The sequence below is a fragment of the Dryobates pubescens genome, chromosome 5, assembly GCF_014839835.1.
Source record: "Dryobates pubescens isolate bDryPub1 chromosome 5, bDryPub1.pri, whole genome shotgun sequence".
Taxonomy (NCBI): Eukaryota; Metazoa; Chordata; class Aves; order Piciformes; family Picidae; genus Dryobates; species Dryobates pubescens.
The window spans coordinates 38861336-38884071 of NC_071616.1; the positions used below are offsets into that span (position 1 = coordinate 38861336).

General features: G+C 40.8%; 1 protein-coding gene across 1 annotated transcript; it reads right to left on the reverse strand.

Annotated features, from left to right (window-relative positions):
• Positions 1-3265: 3265 nt before the first annotated feature.
• On the reverse strand, positions 3266-22198 carry BRMS1L (BRMS1 like transcriptional repressor). Its single transcript, XM_009901438.2, has 10 exons — positions 21989-22198; positions 16211-16301; positions 14021-14148; positions 13022-13101; positions 10269-10365; positions 9768-9851; positions 7114-7178; positions 6775-6814; positions 5989-6115; positions 3266-4261 (listed from the first exon to the last, which is right to left on the reverse strand). Exons 1-10 carry the CDS (start codon positions 22122-22124, stop codon positions 4138-4140), a joined length of 972 nt encoding a protein of 323 aa, XP_009899740.2. The 5' UTR covers positions 22125-22198; the 3' UTR covers positions 3266-4137.
• Between the last annotated feature and the right edge of the window lie 538 nt (positions 22199-22736).

Here is a 22736-nt window from a genome sequence, read left to right on the forward strand (position 1 = left end):
ATCAGAGCTTACTTGGCCATTTGTAAAAGGGTATTTGGAGAGGGACATCATCTGCAGGAGAAAGTATGTCCCATTTAGCTACCACAAGGAATAATGAAGGCTCCAAACAAACCTGATATGGATTTTGAACATTTTCTCCCTCGTCCTCAAAAGGAGCAGCTCTTCCCACAGCAACAACTGAAGTTCTCCAGGAGACTGCAAGCAGTATCAGTACTTCCCTCTTCTGGTAAAAGCCAAAACCTATTTTTGTTCCCTTGAAATAAAAAAAAAAACCCAAACCAACCCCACCAAAGTAAACCCCCACCCAGAACGAAGTGCCCCTGTTGGTGAAAGACAGCATAGGTTTGCCCAATGAGTAAAAACGTTAGTACTTAAAACTGCCACTTTCCACTTGATGGGGATAGTGAGCTAATTATGCTGCCCTTGGCTTACAAACATCAAGCAGGATGTCCCACGGACTAGGAACAGCCAATGTTTATACTTTTTAAAACAAGCACAGCAGGACAAAGTGTCAAAAATCCAAGCGTTCTTGTCGAGTTTCAGAGCTACTTGTTACAAAATAACCTCAGCTAAACTCTGTATGGCACTTAAACATTAAGTGTTGGGTTGTCAGGCTCAATCAACTGTATTGCAAGGAAATATACCTGATACTTCATTATGGGAAAGATGTGCAGAGCAGTTTGCTCTGTGTGACTGGCAAAAAACCAAACTGCACTCCTCTGAAACGTAACTACAGGCACAGAAGCCTCTTCTATACACGTGTGGAAAGCTGTCTTTTGCCACTCAGTGCCTGCAACTCCTCATTTACTTCCCTTTTCACATATTGTATCTCAAGAAATAAATAGCATGCCAAATACCAGCACTTTACAGATTTTGTAGGTTAAACCAAAGCTACTGAGGCTTAAAAAAGCTTTTTTGCAGCAGCGCAAAAGACAAACCAGATGGACAACAGGCTAACAACATCTGTATTTCAAAGGAATAAAATCTGTTGGAAGACTTGCATTTTATGATGGAGTAAGTAAATCATCAACTGTTCTGAGATCAATTATTATATAGCAAGTACCAGATATGATTTGTTTGGACATTAGCTACTTAACCAATTATAAAAAGAAGAGACCAACCTCATACCTTTCCAATTGCATACACAGAAGTGACCACATGTAAAAAGGAGAACCATAGCTCAGTTTCTTGGAACAGGCAGACCCCTTTTGGTTGATTACTGACCCATAAAGCTCTGCTTACCTGTCACGTTGATATGACTTGTGCTACTCTACAGCAAGCAGCCACTCTCACCAAGTGCTGGAGTATGTCCAGAGAAGGGCCACAAGGATGATTAGAGGGCTGGAGCACCTCTCCTATGAGGACAGACTGAGAATTGGGGCTGTTCAGTCTGGAAAAGAAAAGGCTCTAAGGAGACCTTATTGTGGCCTTCCAGTATCTGAAGGAGGCCTACAAGAAAGCTGGGGAGGGACTTTTTAGGGTGTCAGGTAATGATAGGACTAGGGGAAATGGAGCAAAACTAGCAATGGGTAGATTCAGACTGGATGTTAGGAAGAAGTTCTTCCCCATGAGGGTGGTGAGACACTGGAACAGGTTGCCCAGGGAGGTGGCAGAAGCCTCCTCCCTGGAGGTTTTTAAGGCCAGGCTGGATGTGGCTCTGAGCAACCTGATCTAGTGTGAGGTGTCCCTGCCCATGGCAGAGGGGTTGGAACTAAGATAATCCTTGAGGTCCCTTCCAACCCTAACAATTCCATGACTCTAAGTGTCAGTCCAAATGACTGGACTGTACTAAGCAAATTTGTGCACCCAATGAGGTTGAGTTAGACACAGCTTTAGAAATAATCAGTTCCAGCTAGAGAAGTGCAGAATACTGGAGAGGAAAGGGGTGAACCAGGTACCCAGGGTACCCAGCACACCCTAAATACACATGATATTAACGCACATCAATAATTGAGAATCTTGACAGTGCTTACATTTGATTTATAAACAGCACAGAAAACTGTTCCCATAAAGAAAAACATTAATTGTAAAACCAAGCAAAATTTATACATACAGGCTCTCAAAATTCCAAAGGAAAAATAAAAAAAAGTGGAAGTCAAAGGTCTTTTACAAGATTTAGGCCTTCTGAAAACTTTAAATAGATTTCATAGAATCAACAAGGATGGAAAAGACCTGAGAGATCATCAGGTCCAACCTGTCACCCAAGACCTCATGACTACTAAACCATGGCACCAAATGCCACATCCAGTCCCCTCTAGAACACCTCCAGGGATGGTGACTCCACCACCTCCCTGGGCAGCACATTCCCATGGCTAACAACTCTCTCTGTGAAGAACTTTCTCCTCACCTCCAGCCTAAACCTCCCCTGGTGCAGCTTGAGACTGTGTCCTCTTGTTCTGGTGCTGGTTGCCTGGGAGGAGAGACCAACCCCCTCCTGTCTACAACCTCCCTTCAGGTAGTTGTAGAGAGCAATAAGGTCTCCCCTGAGCCTCCTCTTCTCCAGGCTAAACAACCCCAGCTCCTTCAGGTCTTGTGCTCGAGGTCACTCCCCAGCCTCCTTGCCCTTCTCTGGACACGTTCAAGAGTCTCAATGTCCTTCTTCAATTGAGGGGCCCAGAACTGGACACAGCACTCAATTTCCTTAGTGTATCAGCCTTTCCAACAAGACCAGAAATCCCAAGAGTAAACTCAACATTAAAAAAATGTTTAAAAGAAGAGCTGTCCACTACCACAGATCATTTATTTATAGACTAAGTTTAAAAAATACAATATTTTATTACAAAATGTTTATCAAACAACTGTATACATACAGTTCATATTGTTAAAAGCCAACATGTCAATCGATAGCTTATGTACATTTGCTTAATCCTGTCATACAACTGTAGAAAAGCATCGCTCGGCAGAAACTGATTTGGCATTTGGAAAGCAGTTACTGCCCTGCACTGGAAGAGACAGTTAATACAGGCATAAAACAATTATATGTTACAATAAAAATACTCCTTTGCAAATGGATGCTTTCCTCCTCCAAGAAGAATCATTGTAGAGTGGAGTTTAAAGTGCACATAACCCATCCATTACCAACTCTCCATCGACCCCATCTATCGCTCTCGATGCTCTGAGCACACCACAGCAACGTCAAAAAGATTTAAGACTTTTTCCTCCCTGGCTGAAACGGGTAAGAGAAACTCAAGTTTTCTAAGCTGCATGAAAATAATCCTGGTGGACCGTAAGATGAAATGTGGAAAGCAGTGTTTGGTGAGGAAAAAAAACCCCAAAAAGTCAGTCTCAATTTTCTGTTATATGATTTCAGGGGAAATATTTTCTTCTTTTTTTTTGAAAGACAAACCAGCAAAAGACTCAGAGTGTTCCATACAACTGTGGACCAAACAAGCAGAGCATGCAACAGTATTTACATAACCATCCCCATCATCTTTTGTGAGCTACATTTAACACAGCTTGGAGCAAGACTCTACTTTATGCACACATTTTGCTGGCAATCTGAGGATGTTCACGTAGTAGAGGATCCTAAGCTACAGAAGTGCTCCTCAAAACATGTAGCTCAAAATAGTGGGTTTGCCTCATTACAAGCAGTACAGTAAACCCTACAAAATATAACACAGTCAGTATTAGCAGAGCTGTTGAGGGCAATAATTTTAATACATGGGTTCACTTTGGATAGAAGAATGCTTATGCATGTTACAATCTATTCAAAAGCAACAGCTGAACAGGCTAAATTTACATCCACAAGAGAAACGTGACATGTTCACTGAAAACAAAGTGAGTTGCTGGTAATTATGGTTTTCATTTTTATCACACCAACTGGTCACCAATGGAGAAAAAAATATATATCATTTCCTCCCATTTTATAAATATGAGAAGTTCTGAGCCATTATACTTGAAGAGTATACTTCATATCTTAGGCACTGGACCCAGTCTACAGGTGAAATGCCCGTCAACATGATTTTACATCCTCAGGTTTCTGCAGGCCATCCATATGAAGCTTTACATACAGCACTACAAATACACACCAGATACTGTTGTAAATTTAAAAGGAATACAAAACACTTAAATACAGCTTTCACCCCATGGCACATCAAGCATGGCAATACCACTTGCTTCACATCTGGTTAGCAACGGTCAGTTGTGGTTATGCTTTATTGAATATTTTCCTTTCTGTAGCTGAGAAATATACAGCTTGGACTTGCTTCCATCTGGTCTTTTAAACCAAACTTCATCATGGTTAATTGTTGTAATTATGGCACTACAGAAAACGAGAGAAGGGTCAGGGAAAGAAAAACAAAGAGGAATTTAAAAACCTTATCAGCTCATAAATAACCTCTAAACTGCAGCTGTATTTCCACAAGAGTAAATGAAAACATGTCAAGAGATGCTGGCTCCACTGTAACAGAGTTCATTGCTATCTGCAAGAGCCTTTAGTGAAAGCAGCTCATTTTTTAGCCATCTCTCTATTTTTTTTTCCCCTCCTATGAGGATACCCTCAACTTGTACAAATATATTAGTTGTTTAAAAGAACAGTAGTCCCTCAAAGAAAACTACAATAGACTATCCATGGTGGAAAACACACTCTGAAATTATTCTGAATACAAAGTATCTGAAAAGAAGTTAAACAGATTGAAGCCCAAGATTTAAAAAGCAGGAAAAAAACCCACAATATTCAACTGTCAGTTGTTATAGTGAGACAATAAGAAATAAAGTCAAAGCCTGACTTACTAAATCATTCTCACATGAACCCTGTTTTTATGTTCCTTGTGGTAAATTTGAATACAAATAGTGACTGCAACACCCACCTTATACCCTCTAGGGAAAAAATAAAGTAGAATTGAAGACAGAAAGAAATACTTACAACCAAAGATTACAATTAATGGAAGAAAGATTTCCCACATGCTAAGTGTGACAAAACTCCCTCCAGGAAAAGCTGCTGAAATCTTGAAAGGCTGGGGACCTGCTGCTAAGCATCAGCTTTGGGCTTTTGTCAGACACTAAGATCTTTCTATGGCCCAGTAAAACCACTATGTCTATGTCAGATACTAAGATCTTTCTATGGCCCAGTAAAACCACTATGTCTATGTCAGATACTAAGATCTTTCTATGGCCCAGTAAAACCACTATGTTCGGCTAAACTAATTCAGAACTCTTTACAAGTCAGAAAGAATATAGAGTTTACTAAAATGTCTTCCTATTTCAGCCTTGGATAAACACCAAAAGCATCAAATCTTCTTCCCTTTGTGTGGTGAACATAAGAAACAGCCAGTTTATAGTAAACTACTGCTTTATGAGGGTAAAGTTAATTTTCCTGGGTAGCTGTGCATATTTAATTAACACTGTGCTTAGATTGATTTGCCCCACTCTGTAAAAGGTAAGATATACATTTCATTTTCAGTATTATTTTAAACATACACACCTTTTAAAATTTACAAGTATTCTCCATGCAGACAAAATACATATAGCTATCTGAGACATTCAATCATATTTGCCCTATACTATTTAGGCTGTTCCCAGGTAGAGCCTTTGTTAAGAGAAGGAAATAATGTAAAAAGAGTTCAAGTTCTATTCTTTCAGAGCATTAATCAGCTGAAAACAAAGCTTATCTTTAATGGCATAAAGTATTTTTCCATAATTGTGTATTTTACAGTGGGCCAACAGATCAAATTCTTAAAATAACAAAATCCCAAGTTACTAAAAGAAAAACAACTCATTCAAAAGCTGCTCAGAAACTAGTACGAGCTTAAATTGTTAGTGAGATCCTACCTTGACAAACACCTCATTACTTCATTGAAGTCCAGGCTTTACTGGCCTCTTTCACAAGTCCAGCATTCAACCAGATCTGACAATGGCTGTCTTCCAAAGTGAACTAACACATGTTACTGAGGTGGCAGTACTTCCAAGCAAACCTTATTCTTCAATGCCATCATCCTAACTGCTGCTTAGCATGAACATATAGAGCTTCATGAAATGGATAATCTTTACCTTGTAGGACATTCATCTTTCTTATCAATGCATATTGTCTGTCCACGTCCATACCACTCTCCATCATAATAAAGTCTTCCTTCTTCAGATCTAGCACTGTGTAGATGCTTTTCTAGTTTGACAGGTGCTAAAATGATCAATCACAGTAATTTAATAGTCTTGGCACAAGTCTGTTAGATGCTTAAATACACTTTCATCAAGTTTTTTTTACATTGAATACACTTTTTTCCACTATCTAAAGTAGCCTCTCTTAACAATTACAAGGATTACTGGAAAGCAAGAAAATTTGAAGCAAGATACATTTGCCAGTCATATAAATTAAGTTATATTTCCATTTTCATACAGGAGAGTTACTACTCCTTTCCTATAGCTCTGCTTTTTAGGGTTGCAGCAAATGTGAGCATCCTTTAGATTTACCCTATTTAGGGTAGACCCTAGGAAAGACCCTATAAGGAAAGAGCCTAATTAGGTCCACATGCTCTCAGATTCCTGCCTCATCTTGCATAAACACTATCACAGCTTGCTAGTATTAATTGGTGTAATCCACTTTTGGAATTCTAGATATTTGTTGATCATTTTCTACAGTCTGGGCATCAACACAATCATCAGCAATCGAGTTACAAGTACCAGCACTTGAGAGAGAGAGGAAAACAAAAGCTACAACTCACACCTCACCTCACCCTCCATCACTACAGCAAGGCTAAAATAAATATGATCTGCCTGGAAGCTGTTTGTGCCACTGTGCACAGCAGTCCTGTCTTATGAAACCACATAAAGTTTACTTACGTTCTGGCTTTACTCTGTGTGGCCCCAGCGTAGCCATTGCCTTGAAACACAAAAGAAAATTAAGTTAGTCATTGTCCTGTTTACTTAACTGCCAGCTTTAATTATGAAGTTATGTGCAGTGCAGTCAGGACTTTTAATCTCTGCATGATTTGAGTGGAATCACAAAAAAAAAGCAGCAATAACATAGCTTGAAGCAGCAATAACATAGCTTGTACTGGAATGATTAGCTGACTACTGAACAAAAAAAATCTGATTAGATCAGGTAACAAATACATTTTTAAAGAGACAAAAGGACTGGACAAGAATCCAGGCAAAACCCAGAGCCTCCTTTCATCTTACCTTCCTTATTGTTGTCCAGTCTTCAAGTATATCCAGGTCTTGTAACATATAAACTATATAGGGACGTGGAAAAGTTAGGGAAAGCTCTTTAAACAATAATAGTAACAACACTCTAATGTTTCAGAAATACATTAGCAGCTCTATTCTGCCAATCTTTTGCACAAACAATACCTATGTTTTTCATTTAATTTCACTTCACATACCTACATGAAAAGAAAGCTCAGGAAAAATAAATACATCTTTGAATTATGCAACCTAGAAGCACACTTCATAAACTTCATTAAAGGAGATAATGGTGTGTAGTCACACTGTAGACCAACATGATGTGGTCACACTGTAGTACAACAGGATAAGATAAACACTTGTGAAAAGCATTCCAAAAATCCTTAGTTGCAATACCACAGATTACAATTAAAATCCAATGCAATTTCAATATACCACTGCAAATTAGAATAGAATTAACCAGGTTGGAAAAGGCCTTTGAGACCATCGAGTCCAACCTATCATCCAACATCATCTAATCAACTAAACTGCGGCACCAAGCACCCCATCCAGTCTCTTCCTAAACACCTCCAATGATGGTGACTCCACCACCTCCCTGGGCAGCCCATTCCAATGGCCAATCACTCCTTCTATGAAGATCATCTTCCTAACATCCAGCCTAAACCTCTCCTGGCACAGTTTGAGACTGTGTCCTCTTGTTCTGGTGCTGGTTGCCTGGAAGAAGAGACCAGCCCCCACCAGGTTACAACCTCCCTTCAGGTAGTTGTAGACAGCAATGAGGTCTCCCCTGAGCCTCCTCTTCTCCAGGGTAAGCAATCCCAGCTCCCTCAGCCTCTCCTCACAGGGCTTGTGCTCCAAATCAACACTGACACAAGTACCACATTCTACAAAATAAATATTTTTTAGTATTCTCCATCATATTTCAAGAGGAAAGCCTAGACAGCACCAGATCTTCAAATATCTAAAAAATAGGAAGTCAAAAGGCAAAGCACCTTTCTGGTGAACTAGAAAGTAAAAAAAATTGTGTGTTAGAGGAATGCATGAACTTCAAAACTAAACAGCACAGCCATTCCATTACAATGGCCTTTTGTTCTTATGTTGTTTCTCAGAAAGGAAATGGGGAGAAACAACTCTTTTCCTGAAGTGCTATAAGAAAATGTTTGAAAAACCACATCTCCTAAAAGGGGATCTGAGAGCTTTAACATACATGTATTTGAAATGTTAAGAATCTGTAGCCATTTCCAGGTGTTTTCCTCTAAATAGGAAAGAATTATAAATCAGAAGCTGTGTAAAATTTGTAGGCTTTTGGTGTACACAGAGCTGTACAAACTAACAAGTTCACAAATGTTTTAAAAACAGAAGCAGAAAGAGCAAATTAATTCACTTAACTGAAACGATTTTCAGACTTATGAACTGCCTGAAGTTGCTGGGGTTTTAAACTTAACACTACGTTAGTGGGTTTTGTTTGGGATGTATTCTGAAATGGCAAGGCAGCTCATAATTTACAGGATCTGATGGGATTTATATGGACATCCTGAATGACAGAGCTAAAGAAAATACACTTTCATACAACCTGGCACTGAAATTGCTAAAAGGTCTTAAACTAGTAAGGCCACTTATACCTGCATTACAGAGCCACAGAATAGTAAAGTTGGAAGGGACCTCCAGAAATGATCTAGGCTACAAGAAGGTCTCCTTGGAGCCTTCTCTTCTCCAGACCGAACAGCCCTAACTCTCTCAGTCTGTCCTCATAGGACAGGTGCTCCAGCCCTCTAATCATCCTCATGGCCCTTCTCTGGAGACACTCCAGCAGATGCAGGACCTTGCATGTTACAAAACTTTCTGAAAGTAGCAGGATTTTTTGCAGCAGCTTAGCAATAAAGGTGGCCTTCATACCATACAATGTCAATACTTAGAAGCTGGTCTTTTTCAGGTAGTCTTCATGATTCTGGCAATTTATAAGTCATCACATGTATATCTTATAAAAACATTAGGCTGGAGAGAGGAGTAGAGAGAACACTCAGTTTGAAAAGGCATCTCCTTTCTCTGGGGAAAGGTGATACCATCTCTCAGGTGTTACACCTTAAAAAGTTTCAGCTGCATGCTTGTCCACAGCTATGAAGAAATCATCAATGCAAAATTCTTATCTAATATCCTCACTCTACAGGAAGCCCTAAACCCACAAACACCTCTCCCAGCCAACTCAATTCTTAGAATTTAAAACTTTCAATCAAACAAGGTTATAAAGTTTATGGAATCATTAAGAAGTAATAGGTTGAGGTAAAGATCTGCCAGTAGGAGAAGCAAAGCTATACAGGACAAGTTCCACAAGTCAGGTCACACTTTGCAAACATAACACCAATCCATTTGTTGCTTTTTCTTTGTAGCTCTATTTTTTTAAAGAGTCAGAAAAATACACTTTTAGGAATATTGTCTATATGAAGCTGCTGGTTAGATAACAGAGTCTTAATTTCAATTTTCCTAAGGGTGTGTGCCAATATGATTTCTCTAATCTGAATTAGAGTAACATCTGCCATGCAGAATTCAGTTTTGAGAATGCACTACCACTTCAGGGTTTTATTAATTAAATAGCTAGCTATAAGAAACAGCAGACACTACTGAAAAGGACAATGATTTCAAGAAAAGGATATCTGATACAACAACAGGTTTCTTCTTATCTGGACTGAATGGATCCTTCCTTTTCTTCCTGGACTGTAGCTCATCATTCCATAATTCTGAAAAGGCACAATAAGAACATGCTATGAACCAGAAACATTAATGTGTTTAGCTCCTTTTATAGAAAGAAATCATTGTCTGAAACCGAAAAATAATGCATTTCCTAGTGAAAGGCTGTTTGGATCAGAATTAAGGTGTTACATGATTCTGTAGTTGGATCAATACTCTCAAAACACACAAGGGACGCTAACAACTACTAGACCAAAGTTTGTCTTAAGCGTCAGTTCAATGCCTGCCCAAAGTCTACAGCTGAGCAGCATTCTACTGGATAACCTGTAATTCACCAGATATTCTATGTGCACAATCAACTAATCAGCAGCTACCAGAAAAATTAAAAGCAAGGAAAACAAACCAAAAAAAGGCAACACCAAACAAATTAACAATTAAAATCCCAGCATCTTGGAACTTCCACGCACCTGAGGTAATGTCAATGCTATGCCTGTCTTCTTCAAGTCTTCTGATCTTCTCTTCTAGTTCACTTTGCACAGTGTCATACAACAGAAGCTTTTCACTCTAAAAAAAACCCAAGAAATTAAAACATTTTTACACAACTAAGTTCTATCATCTCAATATACAACAATTGAAAGGCTCACCAGAAGGCAAGTAAGAGCAGCTTTAGGTAAAATTTCTTCAAAGACATAAAGCATATGACACTTCCCTCTACCCTCTCTCACAGCATGAGATCCTAGCTCCTAAAGACAGCATGCTCACTTGACCTAAGTATAAATATAGTTATCAAATATCAGTAGCAAGAAAAAATAAGTATATAAAAGCATGCTGCTAGATCTTCAGAATAACTCTTCGTATTTTCACACACCCACAGAGCTTTCCTGTCAAATAACAAATATTTTATTCCCAATGAGCAACTGTGAAGCAGCGACCACTATGCCATCTTTCATTGCAAAGCAGAAAAGCTTATGTTTTCATGGAAAGCTTTTTATTAAGCTGCCTCCAATATTAGCAAACCTGCAGCCATTCATAGGAAATTATCATGTCACCGTGGTGTTTATAATTGTTTTCCTAGTTCTGAATAATACCCACATAAGAATCTGCTGAGCACATAAAATATTCTAGAGTGTTGTGAAAACAAAACTTTCTACCTTAAAGCAGTGAGAAACACTTTTAAAGCAGTGCTTTAGAAAAGTTCACCCTTTTAAAACACGATTTCTGACCCACATTAACATAATGCTTTCAATGTTAGGTGTATCATTAGCATTTTTGACACAAAAACACACTCCGATGTAAAAATGTCTACATTTTGTGCAGGAGACACTCTCTTCCATCTCTGTTTCAGAATGAGAATATCAACTTTGTAGTAAACTTCTCTGGAGTACAGTCCACACATAGGTCTGATACTACAATCATACAGCAGCTGTATGAATCAGTTACCCTGTTGAAGGCAGCATCAAAATCCACTAAACTCTCTACACCAGTAACCTAGAATTAAGCTAATTTCCAAGCTTCAAGGAATTAAGCTGATTTCCAAGGTTGTGGATATCCTAAACACAAGTAGGAAATACAGCTGATTTTTACACTTGAAAGATCATTGGACAACATCCTTAACAGCTCTGGAAAAGAGGACTTAGACCAACTCACTGACGAAACAACTTAAGCAGCACGAGTCACTGGGTTGAGTTATTTGCTACTATGTCCTCTGCCAGCAGCTGCAGTCCCTAGAGACAAGTCAGCAGATGTCTGCATCTCAATGGTTCCTGCCCACAGCACATAACTCCAACAGAAACTTACTTTCACCACTGTACAAGCCAGTGTGCTGGAGTGAAGCAAAACAGTTGAGGCCACAGATAAAGCACCCTGTTCTACTAAATGGCTGCCATGTTTACCATTCCCTTCAAGTTGCAAAGTATTCAAATTCCAGGTTCTCCATTTTCATATATTTATCAACCCCCCTAATTATAAAAGAAGTTTCTCAGTGGAACTGAAAATGCAGAAGCCTACTACATATATCTGAAATGCCAAATGAGCATTGTCTGTTCTGAGACCATATTTAAATTCCATTTTAAAATAAACTGGTGATTGTGTTTAGACATCTGTTTTACTTCAAGCACTTGGTGACAAATAAGCTGTGAAAAACTGTTACAGGCATCAGAGGCAGTCTTACTGAACGGTTACATTCCATTGCAACAGTGAGTCTACGAGCAGCACTGCTGACTTTAAAGAGCTTTTTCCCCCAAGAGACCCTCACTGGAGGGTGAATATTTGAACTCTGAGGGTGTCACAGTAGATACATAATAGCAAAACACAGAATGAGGACCACCTTAAAGAGCAATAATATATAGACAAAGCAAACCATTCAACCATGGGTGAGAAATCCTGCAAGTTTCACAGGATCCTGTCCAACCTCAGCAGTATTCACAGGAGCAGACAGTCAGTAGCCCTTTGCTACACTTTGATCTTTCTCAAGGCATCAAGAAAATGGAACAATATTTTTTTTTTAATGTACACTTGCATATTCTTGCTTATTGGTGTAGTTGGAGGCACAGACTTCAGGAATGTGGTAACCTGCTCAGAAGAAAACACCTCTGAGCAGCTGTCATGAGGGCGGAGGAGCACTATAATGCAAATCTCAGGACCTAAGCAGCTGTGCTACAGCACTAGACATATATGTACTTAAGTACTTGTACTACAGCATCCAGTGTTTACATGTATAAACCAGAAAGTTTATGTTCAAGGAGAGAAAATTATTTTTCCTGTAACTGCTTTTGAAATGATAACTCTATCACTAATTATCCCAGGCATCTAAAAATTATTGTAATTATTATTATCATTATTATTATACATGATATATAATTGCAGCAACAACAATAGCAATATAATAACAATAATAAATCTTTGGCTAAAACTATGACAGATTTTATTTACTTCTCCTTGTAATCTTTTGATAAGAAAAGTTAAAAAAAATGGTGGGGTAACCTATTAATAAGAACCTGTTAATGAAAAATAAAGAAGCCTCATTTGTCCTTATATGGAAAGCTAAATTAGTATCGATTTTTATATGCTGTGAATAACCTCTTAGGTGGGCTTAAATATCACATGGTAATTGCATTCAAATAGCAACTAACAGCAATAATGAAAACATGCACTGGACTTGGAAAGCATGACAGCCAGTAAAGCTGGAGCTTAGCTATCCATGTGAAAGAGCTGGCACAACCTCACAGTGCTGTCGAGAGGCTTGAATTTCACATTCATACTTGTTCTTCACAGACTCCAGACAGAGCTCTCTGTAGATACCTGAAATCAGACAAATTGCAGCAGCATTACTATCATTATCTAATTTCAGAATTCACTGTTGAGATGGCTTGAAAGTCCCAAAGCATGGACACACTGGAAAATACAGATATATTATACTAGGCATTTACAGTGACTGGCTGCTTTATGGAGTAAAAATGCAAACAAGTAATCCCTCAGTGCTGAAGGTCTGAGGAAAAACAAAAGCTATTTTAACTTTATTCCCTGTCAATCAACAAACTACACAAGTGGACATACTAATTTTACAAAACAGATTTTTGTATTTCTGAGAAAACATCACAAATATCCTCCCAAGTCTTCTGACTAGTAACAATTATTACTGGTTTTGAGTAATTCTGTACGTAAAACACAGCCAGCCTTTAAGTAAAACATAAAATAGCTGTATTTCTATTGTGATGTTATCAGGCAACCTGTGTCAAGAGATAAGCAACTTACTCATTTTAACTTGAAAACTATTTTGCATTTAAAACTATGCCACAGTATATAGACTGGAGTAGACTAGGTTGGAAGAGACCTTTGAGATTATCACCTCCAATCCATCATCCAACACCATCTAATCAACTAAACCTCCTAAACACCTCCAGTGATGGTGACTGCACCACCTCCCTGGGCAGCCCATTCCAGTGGCCAATCACTCTCTCTATGAAGAATTTCTTCCTAACATCCAGCCTAAACCTCCCCTGGCACAGCTTGAGACTGTGTCCTCTTGTTCTGGTGCTGGTTGCCTGGGAGAAGAGACCAGACCCCACCTGTCTATAACCTCCCTTCAGGTAGTTGTAGACAGCAGGTCTCTATTTCTAGCTTTAAAACACCCTCCTTTAGCAATACTAACGAAATAAGTAAGTTTGACCTTTAAATGCATAACAAGTTTACACTGTTGAAACAGCAATCTTCATTTTACCTGCCACCTTGGTTCGGATTTGCATATTTTCTTGTAAAGCTGCCAGCGGCTCTAAATATTCAGGTGCTTTTCCAGCTATGACCTCCTGTAGCTTCGCATCCACTTGGCTTAACCTTTCTTTGTAAAGTCTTAAAATAATACAAATTGACAAAAAAAAAGAATTATTTTAAAGCAAAGACAAGTTAGAAGAAATGTTTTTAAAAGACCCATTCTGCACCTCTTGCTTGATGTCACAGAACACCCACTAAAGCAAAGTTAGGATTTGTTACCATGTTGATGTTTCCAAGACATATTTTTCTTTTGGAACAATATTTCTCATGTCTGCTAAACCTCCTTGCTGGAAAACACATGCAAACAATCAGAATTGTAGAAAGTAAAGACAAAATGAAATGTATCTCCATCTCTAAGGAAAAAGGAAAAAAAGTGTGCATGGTTGATAACAGGATTAAGGCAGAGAAGGAGGCGAGTGAACGTGGAAGAGGGCAGGAGAGGGTGCTAGAATCCGTAAGAGCAATATGGCTTACATCATGGGAGGGAAAAACCTTTTGTGGTTAGAAACACCCATCCACTTTCATGCTCACATATCTGCTCCCACTCTACCACAAACCAAGGAAAAAGAGAGGTAGGCTCCCTCTGAGCACCCCTCATTTCATGCCCTGTGAAAATCCACATATTTCATACTATCACAAATACCACAGGATAATTTCTAACAGGCATCTTCCATTCCTGCCGAAAGGATGTGTAGTTACAGTCTTTTTACTTTTTCTAAAACTACTTGCTTCATAAACATTGAAATATTTGTAATTGATAGTACATTAAATTCTTCAGAATGCAAGCAGACTTCTTGTCTACCAGTAAATGTCAATGTCAATAAACCTCCCTACACATATCAATCACAATAAACCTCCCTACAATCCTCCTTCCATCATTCTAATGCATCTTCCCTAGCATTCCCACCACCACAGTTTTCCCAGCCCCTACAAATACCCCAGTGTCTACATGTCTTCCTCCTCATACACCATAGCCTTTCCACCTTCCAGGCACCATTCACATTTCCATAAACCCTTCAAAATAGGTTTCCCTTCTCCCAAGAACACCCTCCTTCACATTCACTCCTTAAAAGGTTTTTTCCCCCACAAACTGTTTTCAGTCATCCAAGCTGCCCAATAGACAGAAGAGTAGGACTGAACTCTAAAGTTGGTCATCTTCCAAATGCCAAACCAATCATTATTGACAGGCTCCAACACTCATCAGTTGGCTCCACTTCCCAGGTTGCACCATGCTACACACAAGCAACAACAGGATAGTCTTCTCTAGACACTGCAGCAAGTAATTGCTTGTTGGGCAACTCTTTCCAGAGCCTATTAGAGAGGCAGAGCTAGCTGTATGCCTCAGTTCTATAGCAGAAAGGACTATCTCACAACATAGACACACACCTGAAATGTAATGACATCTGATGAGATTTTCAGTTAAAATACATGCCCAAGAATAGGCAAAGTCTCAAAGTTTCATTTGTCAGGGATCTGGTTAAGTTAGTTGCCAAATTACCACCAATTTAAATTAGAACAGATGCAACTAGCTTATCTGGGAACATGTGCAAAAAGCCAACTTAAAATATATACAAAAGACTGGCTCTAGTACAAATGAAATTCATTTTCAAATAGCTGTGGCTACTCATTGTATTTATTCTACCTCAGTAGGTCCTTACTACTGATGCAGATACCATGGCAAACTACAGACAGAGAGACAAAATTCTTTTCCCTTTTTTTAGTATTGGTATCTGGCTTGCAGTAACTCTAAGAAACATTACTTGGTACCAACCTTAAAAACTGCTGTGATAATCTGAAAAAAAAACCAAACAAAAAACCCTAGCTTCTTACTTGGCAAAGACAGTGCTTGGGTCTGTTCCACACACATAAAAGGATGAGGAAGATCTTGGGTAAAAAAATTCCACAAAAGTCACAATCCCTTGGTTCTGCTGATTTTGATGCAGCAGCAGACCCACACTGGCCTTTCACAGCAACATCACATCAAAACCATTCTTAGAGCAAAACTGAAAATAAATACATACATTAAAGTATTCTGGAACAATCATTCTTCTCCAAAAGCAGCATCCAGATATGTGAAAGACAAGAAACACCAGCTGCACACAGTATTCTCATAGAAGGGATCCTCAAATGAAGCACTTACTGATCTTTCAGGTCTGTAAATTGCTTTTCAAGATTGGACATCTCATCTAAACACTCCATTCTTCTTCTTTCACAGTCCTCATCATCCATTTCTAGATGGGGGGGGGGGGGAAGAAAAAAAAGGCTTTGTTAAGCATATTTAGAAGTTAAGACAAGTTCTAAACCTGCTTTATAGAAGGTATTTGTCCAGGAATTAGCTCTCTACAGTCATGGTTCAACTGCCCAATTATCAACCAGCTTCCTCCTACACCAGCTACAGAAAGCAGCATTCAAGTCTTCATCCTTACTGTTTCGCAAAAGAGTAAGGTAATTTGCAAAGGTGAAGTGGTGAAAGGAGTAGCTTCAGGGCCAGCATAGCTACTAGGATCAAATAGGATTTGATCAAGTCAGATCTTCCACTCAGGCCTCTCAATGTGTGAAGTCTTCTGCACACAGCTTCTTCCTGAAACTATCACAAGTTTTTTAGATGAAAAAATGCACTAGACCTCTCTGCCTGGATGTGAAAACCAGCAGGCAGTGCAGCAGTTCTAATCTGCATTACAGTGGTCCCTGTGATCCCAAATCAAAGATATATTACAGTTAGTACAAGCAAAAAAAAACCCAAAACACAGTGTGTATAAAGATTTAAAACATGATATAACCTCAAGTATTGGAAAGTAGAGTGAGAAAATTTAAAGACAAAACCTCAAAACCTTTCTGCTGAATGCTTAGGACACTGGGGAGGGTGGGGGAAGAGAGTATCAGACAGCTAAGAGATACTAATTTATATTAAGTTATTTTTCTCGAAGTAAAACAGATTGTGGATTACAGAAGAAGGCTGAAAATCAGATTAAAGAGCAAAAGTTTTATCTGGCTGTCCGATGCAACACTCCAGTGAAAACTGATTGGGCAACTGTTAACTTGGCCAGATTTAAGGAATGCGGCAGTCATATTAGCCAAAGAGTTGTTTAAAGCATTTATGTGCTATAACAATAAAGCTTCTTTAAAATTTCAAGGTGCCTTCCCAGAAAGCCAGACAGGAACAAGCACTAGGGTACCAACAGTTCTTCCACTTTGTTCTCAAACTCAAATACGTGTTTCAGATGTGTTCAGTTATGCTTTTGGTTAATACTACATTTTAGTAAGGAATTCCCTCAGAAGTTTTTCTTCAAATTAACATGGATTATATTGTTTGTGAAAGTTTTAGAATAGAATAGAATTAACTAGGTTGGAAGAGACCTTTGAGATCGAGTCCAATCTATCATCCAACACTATCTAATCAACTAAACCATGGCACCAAGTGCCCCATTCAGTCTCTTCCTAAACACCTCCAGTGATGGTGACTCTACCACCTCCCTGGACAACCCATTCCAGGGCTTCACCACTCTCATGCTGAAGAACTTCCTCCTCACATCCAGCCTGAATCTCCCCACCTCCATTTTCATTCCTTTCCCCCTAGTCCTGTCACTCCTTGATATCCTAAGAAGTCCCTCCCCAGCCTTCTTGTAGCCCCCTTCAGATACTGGAAGGCCACAATTAGGTCCCCTCGGAGCCTTCTCTTCTCCAGACTGAACAGCCCCAACTCTTTCAGTCTGTCCTCATAGGAGAGGTGCTCCAGCCCTCTGATCATCCTCGTGGCCCTTCTCTGGACATGTTCCAGCATGTCCATATCCCTCTAGTCTTAAACAACATATAGATTAGAGCACTCAAAGTAAGAGGTTTTATGATCAAATCTCATAGCCTTCCATCTGAAAATTTATACCAGTAGAGACAGAAGATTTCTCATGTCATATCAAAACACTTGCTAATAGGCCCATCCTGTCTCAACACTTCAGATTCCTCATAATGTTTCATACTGCACAAAAGTATTAGGGATATTTTTAAACACTTTCATAATCAGTGTCATTCTTTTCCTACTATATTCAAGCAGTCCAACTCAGTAACTAGGGCAGCCTGATTTAAAGACAAAATACCCCATAGTATTTAAGATGTTAACAGCACCTAAAATAACTACTTACTTTTTTTTTAAGTTAGCTGTGGCCTATAAGAAGTGCTCTAAAAATACAGCCAATTTCTCTTTTGGGATGGTAAGCATAACTTGTGGCTTCTTTATTCATTCCTAATTCTATATCCTGGTCAATGAAAAAAAACAACTCTACAGTAAACACACAGCATCAAAAGGAACAGGGTAGAGTGCCAGCTCTCCAGGCCAAGTTATGCTTCTTCTAACTGCACCTTCTGTTTTCTCAGGCATCTACTGGGAAAAACCAACCAACCAATCAACCAAACAACAGAAGGCTGACTCCAAGTAAAGCAAATGACAAATTTAACCAAAACCAAAAAAATCCTTTTCCAAAGTCCCTTTTTCCCCTCATTATTACTAATTTTAATTAAGACATCTCTTGTGGGGCTAATCATCTTATGTCTGTAGGAGCAATATGCTTCCATGGACTATGTTCATATTTGTCAAGACACTGAGACAAGCATATAATTTCCTGTAATCATCACTTTAAGTGCTCCCTTAAAAGCATTTCTCTGTGGAATGCAATAGAAATTATCTGGAGAGGTTCTCATTGTTTTAAAGAAACATTCACAGACTACATTAATTTAAACCACAATTCCTCCTTCCCCTCGCTCCCTAATCTCAGAGGAAACCAAGACATGGGCAAGACAACAGATGTATTTGCCTTCAATAAATATCAACCAAAGCATCTTTGAGGACACATATACTGCAAAGTCTTCTTTAAAAATATCAATTACCAGAACTACAAACATGAGCAAAAAAGAGCAGACTTCAAAGCTGGAACTAACAGAGACAATTCTCTCTTCAACAGAGCCAGTGAGTGGGAGGAGAGAAAGAGTTAAGTTTATATCTGTTACACCAAGCTCCCTTTCTCACACAGAAAATGATTATTATTTTTTTTAGCCATACAGATTAACTAGAATAATAGATGAAGAAAGGGCATTCCCAGATGGCATCTCGCTACAATACTAACTGCAAGGCTAAGTAAGTTGTGGTTACTGTTGCAGTACTGCTCCTGGACCTCATCCAGGAGTCTCACAACCCCATGCTTGGTGCCCACCTGCTGCCCAATAAGCTTCTTTATTGCTCCTTCACTTTCTATGTTCCCCTGATAGATGTAACAAATTTAGTATGTCAGAACTTCTTGAAAAGCCATCTCCATGGATTTCTTATCCAAAATATGGTATTTCCTGTTTAGTCTGTGTACAATTCTGATAACAAAAGAATTGAAGCATGCTTCCATAAGGCACATCTGAAAGGAGCAGCAGAGGTTGCTGTGCAAACAAGGACATAATCAGATAATACATTTCCAACTTAAAACATAATTGCCTCCAGCTGCCTGCCCTGGTACCCTCACTCAAGTTCACCTTTTTTCCAGAATAACCATCAGCATACATGAATGCTGTCAAAACAACCCAAGACAATTTAAGCACATTTTTCTGGTCTTGTTTTTCAATGGAATCACTTTGAGATAACAGAGGCAAGGAAACACTGATGAGCCTTCCTCAGTAGTAGATCTTTAATGGGATCAATAAATTCTCCACTTACAATAATCCAAGTGTTTATAAAAGCTGTATGGACGTTCAAATTTCAGTACAGCACCTCTCCAAAGTCAGCCACATGACTGGTCCAGCTTACCAGGCCCTGGATCAATTAGTACCAGTTTTGGTGAACACAAACCAAATTCCTTTCCTATCAAGTTAAACTCAAAGCTTCATTCCTGGTACTCAACAAATTTGTTCCAACATCTATGAAGAACACAAGGGTTTGAAACAGTCACTTGTCCTTCAGGCAGCTTCCAACCAAGCATATTCAGTTCAGGCCCTGGAATCTGAAAGAATCTGTACCTACTTTGGAGATGTAAGGGCCTCAGCACTGCCTACTCAGAACTACTTACTCTGGTTTTATTTTGCCAAATCAGATGCTTATAGAGACATCAATAAAATCGCTATGTTTACAATGATTTTGCTAACTGTTTCAACTGTGGGTCACAGTTCACTGGTTGGAGACTTCCTGTGCAGCACTGCATGAGACAAGAGAAGCAGTATCTTCCCTCAGATGAGGGAACATTTCAGAACTAAAAAAAAATCCCTGTTTCAGGAGGCCTCTTATCTAAACCCATACAAATCCTGAGTTTCAAATTCACAACATGCAGGTGACCAATTAAGCAATTTAAGTTGGAGGTTTTTACATATTCTTCAAAGGCACAAAGATTGGGGGAGAAGGGGGAAAAGAAATAAAGAAACATTCCAAACCACAGGAAGATCTGTATAAACCTTGGGTAGATTACCTGAGTTTTTGTGTTAACCAAGCCCATCTCCTGTGGGAACCACTCTGCTGCAGAATATTAACTCAGATCAAGGTGTAAGGGAGAGACTCTCTCTCAGTATGGCAGCCCAACTTACCCAGCAGTAGTCTTCACTCAACTTATACAGAGTCAGCTTGTCTGTTTCTGTACCACATCTGTGGGGCTCCAGCACTTTGCTAACTCATACACAGCCCAGACAAGGGCAAATTCCTTGAGTCCCTGGAACTACCACAGCAAGGCCTTCCCTTACCCGCAACAATGTGAACATAAAAGCCATAGGATTTAATATTCAAGATCCCACAGACCTTTTAGCAACAAGGAGTAAACTGTATGCAGAGAATGCTAACACAGAGATAACTCAACCACAAGTCAACATATGTAAAAACATAATTTCACATGTGCCTAATTTGTCCAGTTCATGGCATCCCACTACATCCACTGTGCCAAGGCCAGAACTCATGCCACAAGTCAATATGCTAGTACACGCACAGGGTAGAACCCCAGCAGACGACTCTAAGTCACTCAAGCTGCCAGAAACACCCATTGGGACCACACTAGCAGAGATACTGCTTTTCAGGTATCCCTTCTAGTGACAAAGATGTTACTTAGGGAGCTCAGGTGATTCCAAAGCAGCAGTGTATACATCTGATGACCAGTACGTTTACCAGTAAGTGACCATTTTATAATTTACCCCTGATGACTACAAGGGAAGTTTGAACGGATAATAACTTTCTTCTAACACAGTGGAAACTGAGCACAGAAAAAGAAATGCTTTTCAAACAGCATTTCATCTATGGATTTCATTCAAAATCCATAGTCCAGAGGAAGACGTAGACAAAAGAAAGGGCCCTCAAAAGAGCTGAAGCTGAAATGCTTTGCAAGAGGCCAATAGTATCGACAGAGTTTCCAATGCCCCCTCAAAGACAGGCCTCACGATTTTGCATACAAGGAGATACATACATATATGCATGTACACACATGTCTACCTGAATTTTTTGTGAAGGGATGCACACGTATGTATGCATGCCAAGCCTGTAAGCGCAGACGTTATGAAGCAGACCCCCTGAGGGCCATGTACTCATGCCCAGGAGGGCACAACCCACAGCACCTACAGGGAGCGGCCCGGCCCTCCGAGTCCGGGTGCCAACCGGCTCTGGAGCCGGCGGCCCGGGGAGAAGCGGGACTTCCGTGCCCATGCGCCCCGCCATGTCCCTGCCTCCCGCCCTGGCTGTCGGCCCACAGGGGAGCCGCGGGGCCGAAACAGGGGCTAGGCTGTGCTGGGCCGGGCCGGAACGGCGGGGGGGGGGGGGGGGGGGGGGGGGGGGCGGGGTCACGGAGGGGGTGGGCACCAGCAGCCACGGGAGCCGGGGGGGCGGGACCGCTCTGTCCCCCAGGACAGCACACCGGGCGCTAAGGAAACCGCCGCGGTGACCCCGTCAGAGGCGCTGCCCTGCGAAGGGCCGAGGTACCTGAGCTGTCCCCTTCTTCGGACACAGATGAGCTCTCGGTCTCCTCCTCCTCGGAGCTGCTGCCCTCATTCTCCCCATAGTCGACCTCCATCTCATCGTGATTGTTCTCCTTTTTCTCCCTAGAATGCACCGGCATCGTCGCAGCCGCTGCCGCCGAGCCCTGGGACAGCCCTTCCCGCCGTCGCTCCGCCGCTGCCTCCGGCCCCTCCGCCCCACCCCTCCCCGCTGCGTAGCCTGCCCCGCCCAGCGCCCTACACGCCCTCCCATTGGCGGAGCCCCCCAATCAGGCTACGTGTGCCCGTGCGCGGGGTATGCTGGGAGTTGTCGTCCGCGGGGAGCGGCGCGGGGAAGGTGGTGGCGCCGCTCCGTGGCTGTGGGGCGCCAGGAAGGACCGGGCCGGGAGCAAGGGTTTCTGGCGCCCCCTTCCTCCTCGTCTGCTGTCACTCGCGGCATGACTCGTCACTGAGAGGCTCCATGACGGTCAGGAAGTGTTAAGATCGCTTTATACCTGCCCGTGTCTCCCTCAGGTGGCCCGGGCAAGGGAGTAGGCCTGCGGGGTTCGACTGTTGCCGTTTCCTGCTGGAGCAGCGGAGGGAGGATGCGGGGCCTCACGTCTGCCCGCGCCAGCCGCCTGGCAACCCCACACCCACGCTGCTACCCAGGACCTTTTTCAGCCTGGCAAGGCATCCTTTGCTGGTCGCCACCCCCCTCTTACCTTCCCCCTTAGGCTTCAGAAGGAAAAGGGCCC